Below are 11,277 nucleotides of genomic sequence, written 5' to 3'. Positions count from 1 at the left end.
CTCTCCCACTTTGCCGGCTCTACACTGGCTCCCTGTGGCCAAGTGCAGGCCTTTTAAATCCTTGTGCTTGGCCCACAGGGAATTTCATGGCATGGGGGCTGAACATCTGCAGCTAAGTTCCGCACCTACGTGCCCTGTCATCGTCTTCGTTCTAGGGACCGATTTCTCATCTCTGTCCCTAGATTTCAATACGTCCGGATTGGTGGCCAGGCTTTTTCAGTGGTAGCTACCAGACTTTGGAACGCCCTTCCGCTAGTTTTGCGGTCTACTGCCGATCATCTGCAGTTCAGTCCCTCTTTAAAAACCTTGTCATTTTAAGCACATCTGCCTAGCTGCTGCACTCTGTTCTGGAAGCTTTTAGCACCAAGTTGCCTTTTGGCGTAGTTGCACTGTACTTTGTAGAAAAATGGATAACTTACCATACATTTGGGAGGGGTTGCATGTCAGAAATCAGAATGTCAAATGTGAAAAAAGTGAAGCAAAACAACCTAATTTTGGAGATGTTTCCTCGTTAGTGCCATGCATACCACAAGGATCATCTTCTTTTTTACCAAAACCCTAGGCTTGTGCTTTTGTGTAAAGTGCTTAAGGACACACAGGATGCCCAGGGCTCTGCAGTGTTCAGACTTTGAGCCTTCCAGTGTAATGGTTAGCTAAGGGATGAAGAAACCATGCACCTAAAAATGCAGCGTGCAAATCCCTTATACTTACTGCCCTAGCCAGGAGCAGCCAGGTTCTACAGAAGGACAGCTTGAAGGTAATATGGGCGCATTTAACTAAGGCTGGGATGTTCACCACTACATCCCAGTCTGGGCTTCCTGGAAGTTCATGACTCCTGCTAGGACCTTTGTGGGAATGTGTATAGTGGTGTGAGAGGCACGAAACCTCTTAGGCACAGGCTGGGCGTTTATGGGAGTTAATTTACATAATCCAGCCTTTTCACCCAGGAACACTCAGGTAAGTAGACCCAGACACCAGGAAGCCAGACAATAGGTAAGATAGCCGACACGGAGCATTGACTCTCACGCAACACTGGGGGCAGAACACTCAAACATTACATCTGGGGGCATGCTGCAGTCAGGCACCCAGGGTTTCATTCATCCACAAACAAGCAGGAAGGACATAACTTCTTCTTTCTTTACATTGAAAATAAAGAAAGACGACACAGGATGTAACACTAGAGAGTACAAATGCAAGAGGTTTATTTTGTGACTGTTCAATTGTCTCGAAAGAAGGTACAGATTTGGGTGGCTATTTGCAACTGGTGGGATATTTAGCCGCAGTTCTTAGCTCATAATATGAATGGTGAAAAAAGTCCCATACAATCTGCTCGCCAAAGATACACTCCCAACTCACTGCTGTCTGCTGCCACCCTAAAAATTGTAATTGGTTATTTATAACGTGCTTAATACCCAGAGGTTTCTGAGCGAGGACCCGGGGATCGAACCTGTGTTGCTCTGCCTCATCTTGCTTCCAAGGCGAGCGTGTTGCCCCTGAGCTATCCTCCCACGAAAACTTGAGAATGATGAGCTTTGTCTAAATGCATCGTTGATAATCAGACATGACAAACATGTATTTGCAAGGCCACAAAGCCAGGCCCGTCTTAAGGTGCTAACAGAGCAGTGTCAGGGCATGCTCCATCAACAACATACTTCTCATGGAGACTTTGGCAGCCCCCATGAGCACCAGGTCGCCTGCTGTCCTCCAGGTTACCCATGAGTTTCACTGGCCCTGTGCAGCAATGCCTCTTGACCTTTGGCATCAAGTAGGTCTCCAAATTTCCAATACTTCAGGGAGACCATGTGTTGTTGTAATTTTGTCTTCAGCAAAAGCCAAACAGGCATGCACCAAGTCTCAGGTGTTAGGCCTGAAAGCTTCTTCCAGGCATGTTTCTGTAGCCGTGCACTAAGGGATATTTGACATATTGTCATATCAACAACACTTTCGAGGCTCTAATTAACCAGCTGGTAGCAGTCGCTCCAATGTTACATACGCTACCTCAACGAACGGCAGATTTGGAAGAAAATCAATAGGTTTTTGCATTCTAAACCAAGTTTCTCATTCAAACATAATTAAGTATGGCATTACAGTTAAAAGCTTTTCACTGGATCTTCTTTAAGGTTTTCTGGTACATCTAGTGGGATTTTAGATACATTTAATTTTGATAGAAAACATCAATAGAGTTGAGTCAATAACAGACTGACCAGCAAGTGATCATTATACATTCTCAGTGTTGATGAAGTTATGGAACAAGGATACACCTATCCTCAAAGAAGGATTCCTTATTATAGTAATATTTCTCACAGGGATGCAGAAATTGTGTGGTTAAATTCAGCTGATGTTAGAAACCAGAGAAGTATTCTTCATTTCAAGATTAGTGGGCGTAGATAAGCATGATTCTGATGTAATACACATCCTTGCTTTAAGATCATCTTAAGTAATAAGATGATACTCAGCTTTAAGGAAAAATACCACAAGACTTTCCCCTGAAGGATTATACATCCGAAACACCTTGAGACATTTTATAGATCTTTTCTGTTTAGAGAGAGGATATACGTCTTTGTGAAATGACATTCACTTATAAAAGAACATTTGTGTCAATACATTTAGGAAGGTAAGCAGCACGCTATTGGACTTTATGCATAACAAAAAAATGCAATGAAGAAATATTCATCTTTTGTGCATCTTTTTACAATTTTGTATTACTTTTGTTTAATATAACAAATCATTATTTGTGAATTTATCAGAGTATAATTGATGCTTTATTAAAAGAAAAAATACATTTTTTTGGAAGATAACTGCTTTTTGAGGTTGAGTGCTAAGGGTTTCTCCTTCCGCTCCTCCTTGAAATCACTCCTTCATTCCCCTACCTGACACCTTTTCCCCCTCTCACTTTCTCTCTCCCCTTCTAGTACCCTCTTCTTTGTTCTCTATCTTTTCCCGTCTATCCTAAGATCTCCTTTCTTCCTACTCACTTTACTCCCTACTCTCTCGCCCTCTTTCCTTCCCCACCCCCTCCTCTCCTCTTCCTTCTCATATGCAAATTGTTCTACATGCTGTTTTTCTGGTTTTATTCATGCATACTGTTACTGCTTCTACTGTTCATTGTTTGATGTATTCTTGTTGTTAAACTGTAAAGCGCTTTTGATTAAAGCGCTATATAAAAACAAATACAAACAGCACTCACCCCCCTCCTGTGGCAATGGTGCATCTCCCTGCCGGTACAGTTTTTGTTTTACCCCAGTGGCAACACACATGAATTTACTCAATTTCAGTCCATGAGACTGAAGGGGGCAGAGAGAGAGCAACATATATTCCACCTCTTTATGGCTCTTTACAAAAGTCAGTGATAAGGGTTTTGTACAAAGTCTTGCAATTGTAATAGCAAATCGGGTTTCAGAGTTTGAGAAATAAAACGTTGACAAAACCTTCAATTACATGATCAGATGGTAAATTAAGAACACTATCTTGGTGTCAATAATTTATTGCGACCTTCTCGCTGCAAATGATTTGGTACTTGACCAGCTTTCAAGCCACATAAAACGTCGGCATGTTCTCCGACAGTAAAACCATTGTAAGAAATAAGTTACACAACCATTCAACCAACAAACAATCTAAACAACTAAGACCACTTGGCAGACAAGCACAGCCATACTGTACAGACAATATAATGTGCATTCCTTTGCCAGATCAAAGGCAATGTCAGACACATTGATTCTGGAGGGATGGCTGCAGACGTGCAATCCGATACCCATAGGTTATTTACAAATACAATTTACAACAACTCTGGATCCAACCACTGTTGGCAAAAATAAGCGAAAACATGTGAACACAAAACAAGTCCATGCTCACCCAAAGCATACTCAAGTACACCCGCCAATAAAAAAAGAAGGTGTACACCGCATTCATAGTAGGCTAGAAGCAGAGCTGAAAATACTACAGCCGAGTAAGGACAGAGCTGGCTCAGGGGTGCAGAATAAGAAAATGGTGGTCAGAGAAAAGTAAGGGTTTGAACGAAGTCCTCAACAGGTCCTCCTGCTTTCCTCTCTCCGATGAAGGGTTCATAGTTCCGTATTCCTCCGCTCTTGGAGCATGGCACAAGCCTGGTCTTTGACTTCTTAGAATCAGAGTTCCCTTGCAGATTACGAAAGCGCCATCAAAATAGGAGGCTACTAACTCACTGTAGAAACTGGGACTATGATGCAAACCTCCCAAGACTATAAAAACATTTCACAGAAATTAAAAATCGATGGTTAAAGCCATCAACGTCAAAGGGGACTTAAAATATTCTCAAAGCGATGCTCAAAAGCACTCTAAAACCTGCCGAGTCGCCATGCACCAAAAAGCACCTAAAATGCTTCGAGATGCACAGGTAAAAGCACCCTACAGTCCCACTGGAGGTAGATGCACATAAGAGAACATTAAGATAATTATTGGGACATAGTTCAAGATATTCAATAGCAAATATGCACAACAGAAAAACACATTAAAATAAATTCCAATTGCTCACTTTCTTATCGAGTACTACAGAACCCCTCCGTGCCTTCCCTTCAGTTTGAAGGGTCAGTTATCAGGCTGAAGTAAAAGCGATTCGCACAAGCCAGCCCAACACAGCCCAGTCACTTTTAAATCGATTTTTTTTTTTTAACAAGATCTCCCAGTCCTCCCTGCTGATAGGGAAAGTGATCCATGGTGCTGCTTTTCAAGGCGCATAACCAGAACCCCGGGCGGATACAGCAGTCCACTGGGAAGGTCTTGGCCCCATGAGTTGCGGGACATCCGTCCAACTTGCATACCAACTTACAAGTAGACCATTTGGAAACTGGATGGCTTGTCATGGGAGGAGGTGCTCACAAGCACAAGGCAAAAGTGACCTCACCCACTGTTCAATTGCTTACAGAGCAGCATCGTTTTGCAGCCCTCCAGAGGCAAGAGAACATTTTCTTCCGAGCAGGGATTTCAAGGTCTCGAGGCATACATGTTGAGGTCCTGCTCTCCTGACCTTGAAGCACCATAAGACAGTTTATTCCACAAGAAGTTGGAGCTCTTTTGTGACTTTCAGGAGAAACGGACCACTCCAATCACAGAGATATGCCGAACAAAGCACACCCAACAAACGTCCACCTTAGTTTCACTGGCCAACCTTTATATCTGCTGGGCGCAGCTGCCGCTCCCCCTCAGCCAGAAAGATCTGCATAGCCCTGTGCAACATGTGCACTCCAAGCTTCCGCCGGCGCTTCATGGGCCAATCCTGAACATAACCATAGTAATTTCCTTTCTTCTGATTGGTTAGCATCTTCAGCCCTAAAGCATTCAGGGAGGGAAGAGGAAGTGAGCAAGTAAGAAGGCTTAATACAACTATACTGATTATTAGCAATCATGCCTTTATGGATATATGGAAGAGCAATGGTATTTAATTCAAATTCATACTCAGTTTTTCATAGAATTGTGTACAAGACCTCAGTAGGTTAATTAAAGAAAGGTCAAATCTGTAAACAGGGGAGAAGGTTTGGCTCAGAAATACTATGTCGAGAGGCGAACAAACAAAAAGAATATCTTCACAGTAGAAGAAGGTGTATGGAGCTAACCCCATTCTGGAGGGGAGAGGGCATACCTTAGAAACCTAATTCAGAAAGATGTGTTACTCACAATGGAGCTTAAGTAGCATGAGAGCAAAGACGGACCTGGAGGTTAAACTAAGTTCATGAGGGAGTTCAGCTATCGCCACCCTCCAATATACATGCACTGTCCAAAACATATTCTGGCAACTTACCAATTGCATCTACCATACATGCCTCCCGCGTGTAGGCTTCCACAGGTATAGCGTTCTGGAAACAGTGCAAGGACACCACCCCGAGACCAGTCTGCCAAATATCTAGGATGTGCTGCACTTTCTGGCAAGCCTGCACAAGAAAAGAAATCGAAAGTCAGGCTACTTAAATATCAACCGCAGCTCTGCACAATGCAAGCGTTTAGCGTTGCCCTCTTTCTAGAGACTTAAACAGGCAATGATGCAGGTAATCTCTGCAGAGCCCATGCTCTTCTGTAAGTAAACATTACAATAATACTGTATTGAGAAAGTCGCATTAAAAGAATAAGTCTCTCAGTGTTCAAAAAATCCAACCAGCGCAAAACCATTGTAAGGACGTTACAAATTATTAATTATAATTCTGGCGCTCAGAACTTCGTACCTTTGAATTCCCATGGTCCCATGCTCAACTTGGGAGGTTAACCAGTGGGGGTACAAATACAGACAATATTGTATACTTCGCCAAACATTTTAAAAATGCTTTCTGCTGCATATTTGGAGTTGAAGGATTCCTTTAGGCTGTTGGACAGGTGTGGGAGACGCTGGGAAAATGGCTGTTTGTCTGGGGATTATCAGCACGTTGGTAAACTCCTTGGCAAGTATTTCAGCAAGAGGCAGTGTCAGGAAAGAGAAATTGGAGACCTCAGAAGGGATGGACCCTGCTAGCAAACAAGTGCCACACAAACCGCAGGAGCTGTTGGGGATAAGATGGCATTAAAATATCAAAGAGCGTTAGGCAGCAAGGAAGGCAATTTGGCCCAAGGTGGGTATTATATCCAAAGCCCCATTATATACTGGCCCCCAATCTGCTGTGGACAGGAGAAGGGGGTACCGCCTATTGAAGACCTTTTGGCTGGATGGCGGGACACAATCTTAATATGTTGCTTCAAGGGCCTAACATACGACAACAAAAATGCCTACAAAAGAACCTTCTCGGAGGTCCTGTGTGTGAAGGGTATTTGTTTTAAATTGTTCCCTACTATCTGTATCCTATATGATTGTATTTTCTGCAAGGGATGCAATTTACGTTTTTGCTTTGCTAATATGAATTTCCGCTTATGGACATTAAACTGTCGCAATGCCCAGGCGATGAGGGGGATTGAGGGGTTTGTGGACATCAAGGCAGATATTTGTCACCTGCACGATTCTTTGTACTCTTGGCAGGTTGATGGCGGCATTTCAAATGAGACAGGTGTAGCTATTAAGAGTAGTGGGGCGAGTTTGAGAAAGGAAGTAATAGTTGACCCTAACCATCCCATTAATGACCCAACAAGAATGGAAGTAGAGCAGAGGCTGAGGCAGGCCACCCCTGGGGATTATCGAGTCTCCAAGCAGACATCAGAAGGGGTATATGCGAGTGTTACGCAGCTGCCCCCCACCCAAGCAGCTTAAAATAAGTCTGCGCTTTTAGGAAGGAAGGAGACGAGGGCAGAGGAAGTGATAAGTCATGGGGAAGGGGTGATTAAGCCCAAAAAATTAGACCCAATAGGATTAGTGGGGGGATCCTGTAGATACAAGGAAAACCCCTGGTCTCAAACTCCATGATTTAAATAGTTATAGTATGGATTAGCTGAGGCGCACTGGACTAACTCCCCTCAAAGTCGGGAGCGGAGAGCAAGTGACTCAATTAGACTTGGCTAGACAGAATCAAATATCCATAGAGGTGAATGCAGGGAACCTAGCCATGCTTTCATGGAATGTAGAAGGATTAAAGGGAAGTTGGCAGATTTGACAATTGGGGATAGATTGAATAAGTATGATGTTATCCTCATACAGGATACATGGGAGGAGAGGAATATAGTTTTAGGACACATGTACTAGCTAGGAAAGGCATTACGGGAAGACCCTTGGAGAGTTGGCAACTCTTGTTAAGTGCTCCCTTAGGCGTAAAATAGTTGAATCACAAAGGTATATAGATGTTCTTGTGCAAGTGTTAAAATTTGCAAGAGGTTTGTCATGATTCCTTTATAATATGTAGAACGGGTCATCTTCCCCAAATGTGCTGAATTCCCTTTCTGCAATCCCATTGAGTTAGGAGGACCTCTGGAAGAAATATTCTGATGAGGAGTTAATGTTGGTTTAAGGGGGGATTGGAATCTTAAATTAGGAAATGGGCCTTCAGAAAGGCTGCATGACCCCAAGGAAGACAGTGTGCTGGCTATCCCACCACCGAGGAGGAAGGATCCTAGAATTTGTACAGCGAGTCTCAAATTACGACATTGGCTAATAAAAATGGGATTGAGAATGTTAAATGGCAGGATGAGTGATGACATTCCAGGGTCAGTAACATAGTAGCACCAGAGTCAGTACTACAATGGACTACTTCTTGGTGACGGTCAAACTATGGAAACAGATAGTTCAATTTACCATTCAATCAGCCCTATACAGTGCTCACTATGGTTTGCGTTTGACTGTCCAGTTGAATTTAGCAGTGTCAAGGGTGAACTCAATCATACATTTGGCTGAGGTTACCTGTATAGGTTACTCTACCAAATGTTTAAGATGAGAACTGGCAGACACATTGGATAGGGGAGCACATTTTAAAGAAAAATATGTCAAAATGTATGTCCTTATTGGATGAATGTGAGAAGCCAGAGTCGACTTTATGTTATAGGGATCTCATTAGGGGGATCCAGGAGTTTTTCTTAATAAGGGTGCACTTGGCAGAAAAAAAGTTCAGGTAAAGGTTGGTTTGATGACCACTGTAGATCTGCTAGAACACTGCTGTCGTACTACTGAAAGGGAAAGATGTGCCTAGGAGTGAAATTGTGCAGGCAAGAGACCATTATGAAAGAATTTTGAAAAATAAGAAATTAGAAATCGATTAATTTGCGTGGAAAGCGCTGGAGGCAGCCACCAAGCAAAAGAATACTGAAAGTTTTTGGGAGGCTGTAAATAAGATCCCGGCATATAATATCCACTTGTCTAGATTGGAAACTGCGATTCAGGTTATTAGTTGGGTTGCACATTTCTCTACATTGCATGATGGTAATTGCAAAAGGGCAGGAGGATGTGAGGAGTTAGAAAGTAGCAAGGGATCGAAGGATAATGTCATCACAAATAGAAGAGTTAATTAATAGTGAAATAAGGGGACAACACACACTGGTAAGCGGATTGCTTGCTTATATATTGAGGAAAGATTACTCTCAGCAACTTCCAGCTCTGGTCAGCATTTCTCCAACTCCCAACTGACCAGATTCCAAGATAAACATTCTACCACAGGATTCCACAACCAAAAGGTTCCATGGCCTGCGGATATTCCATGTAACAGAGATTGCACAATACAACACATAGCCTAATGAAACTTGATTATCTGGAGTTAGTTAAGGCATCAAAATGTCAAAAAGAAATAGGAGCACCAGGGACGGATAGTATCCTGACTATTATTATCAAGATTCGATTGAAATCTGGGGTCCTATTCTGACGAGGCTCTTTAACAAAGTATTGGAGCCAGGCATAACACCAGATGAATGGAAGAAGGCAGTCATTGTCCCTCTTTTTAAGAATGGCCCTCAAGCTAACCAGACCCATCCCCCTTTTAAATAGAAGTTGTAAAATACTTGGGAGACTACCTTTGAAGGTAATGGAAGAATGGCTGTCAGTTAATTCTATCCTTTCCCCAATTCAACAAGGGTTTTGCCCACCCCTGGAACAAGGGCTGCATTTGTATCTATTAATTGGACATTTATTGTATATAAAAAAAGGAGCCAGTTTACTTAGCCTTTATGTACCTAAGCACCGCCTTTGACAAAGTAATGGAAGCAAATTGTGGCAGGTGCTTCTGTCCCATGATTACCCATCTGGGATTTTGGCTATTTTAACGTCATTACATGAGAAGAATGAGGCATGTGCAAGATCAGGGTCGGATGGTCAATGTACGCCCTGGTTTCCCATCCAGGCTAGGGTTAGGCAAGGGAGCGTGCTTGCCCCGCTTTTGTTTTCCTTGTACATTAAAAGGCTGTATAAGGTTTTGGTAGAGTGCCCCGCAGATGTTCCCAAGATAGGGGACATGCCAGTGCCGACTCTATGCACCCTGCAGCATATCAGTGAGTGATGGCTGGATATTGTCATTGCCTCTTCACTAACCCTAACAAATGTTGAAACAAGGTGTGCCTACAACATTCTACCTTCCATGCCTACTTAATGTCACTTATTCCTTCTATCATCACTTTTTGTTTCTCTTTTTGCAAATTGGAAGCCTGGCATGTGTTTTTAACCTTTATGCACCCCAGTTTGCATTGCATGCTGTGTCACCTTTTGCAAATTCGGAGCCTGGTTTGCATTTTTAACTTCGCTGCACCCATTTGTGCATTGCATTTTGTGTCTCCTTTTGCAAATTCAAAGCCTGGTGGGTGTTTCTAACTTCTCTGCACCCATCCATGGTACTAACGTATTCCCAGTGCATCTGTTCTCGTGTGTGCCTTGGCTACTGGGCCACCTGGTGAGTTTGTGATCAGACTGTGCTGTGCAGCTCCTCTTTCTTCCAATTGTCCTCTGCCACCCCTATGGCACTCACCATCTCCCATATCTTTTCCAACCGCTAGACTATCACCTATCCTCCCTCTCTCACAAAGTCTGGAAGAAAAAAGCTTAAAAAAAGATATCCTCACCACTAACCCTGGCATACCTATCGCAGACACCCAGGTCAGTGCAACTTCCACACAGATGTTCACAGATATCCTCTTTTCTGTCCACTCTCCAGATCTATGGACTCCACATCTCGTCTCGACTCATCTTCAGCCATTAATGGTGGCATTATGGGAAGTCCGCATGGCGAGCTTCACATCATCCAGGTGTATCATTAATGTCTACCACACTGGCACTATCTTGGTTCAGGGTCCACAACCCAAACTCCACCCCCTTGACCGGCACCTGCCATCCCTCATTAACTTCCTTCACACACCTGCTACTACTCCTTCCACTCTCTCTGTCCCCCACCATCAGACTGGTGTGCCATGCTCCTTCACCCCTCCTCGGAAAACCTTAAAAAAGGTGGAGATCCCTTGCATCTAGCCACACTTAATGCTCTTTCTGCCATCAAACACTCTGTCGACATCTGCCTCCTCCTTGAAGACTTTGACCTCGATATCCTCGCTCTTACTGAGACGTGGTTCAATGCCAGCTCAGTCACTGCTTTTGACTCCTTTCTCTCTGATGGCTATACGATAATTTCCAAGCCTCACACTAACCGTGCTGGCAGTGGGGCTCCTCTGATCTTCCTCGAGTGGGTCCCTTCTTCTCTCATACCCACCCAGCCTTCCTCTTCCTTTGAGAGCCTGGTGTGCAAGCCAGTCATCTCTCCCACCTCTTTTCTGACCATTGCCACTATCTGCAGGCCACCTGGCTCTACCAAATTGTTCCTCTCTGAATGGGCTGATTTCTCCTCCTCTCTCATCACACCCACCAGTCAACTCCTTCTCAATGCCTGAGTTCAACATCCACCTTGACTCATCAATCACAGCATCCAC

At 43.6% G+C, this 11,277-nt stretch overlaps 1 protein-coding gene across 2 annotated transcripts in view; it reads right to left on the bottom strand.

The window, feature by feature from the left end:
- Window positions 1-1,172: 1,172 nt before the first annotated feature.
- ANKLE1 (ankyrin repeat and LEM domain containing 1) overlaps window positions 1,173-11,277 on the bottom strand; it is a 220,754-nt gene continuing 210,649 nt past the window's right edge. For both annotated transcript variants that reach the window (XM_069648922.1, XM_069648931.1), the window contains 2 exons: window positions 5,774-5,903; window positions 1,173-5,304 (listed from right to left, as the gene is read on the bottom strand). In XM_069648922.1, the coding sequence (XP_069505023.1) occupies window positions 5,132-5,304; window positions 5,774-5,903 (303 nt within the window). In that variant the 3' untranslated portion in view covers window positions 1,173-5,131. The remainder of the gene's footprint in view (window positions 5,305-5,773; window positions 5,904-11,277) is intronic.

Source organism: Ambystoma mexicanum, chromosome 1p (assembly GCF_040938575.1).
Source record: "Ambystoma mexicanum isolate Mex_15411 chromosome 1p, UKY_AmexF1_1, whole genome shotgun sequence".
Taxonomy (NCBI): Eukaryota; Metazoa; Chordata; class Amphibia; order Caudata; family Ambystomatidae; genus Ambystoma; species Ambystoma mexicanum.
This window is presented reverse-complemented; position numbering and strand designations above follow the sequence as displayed.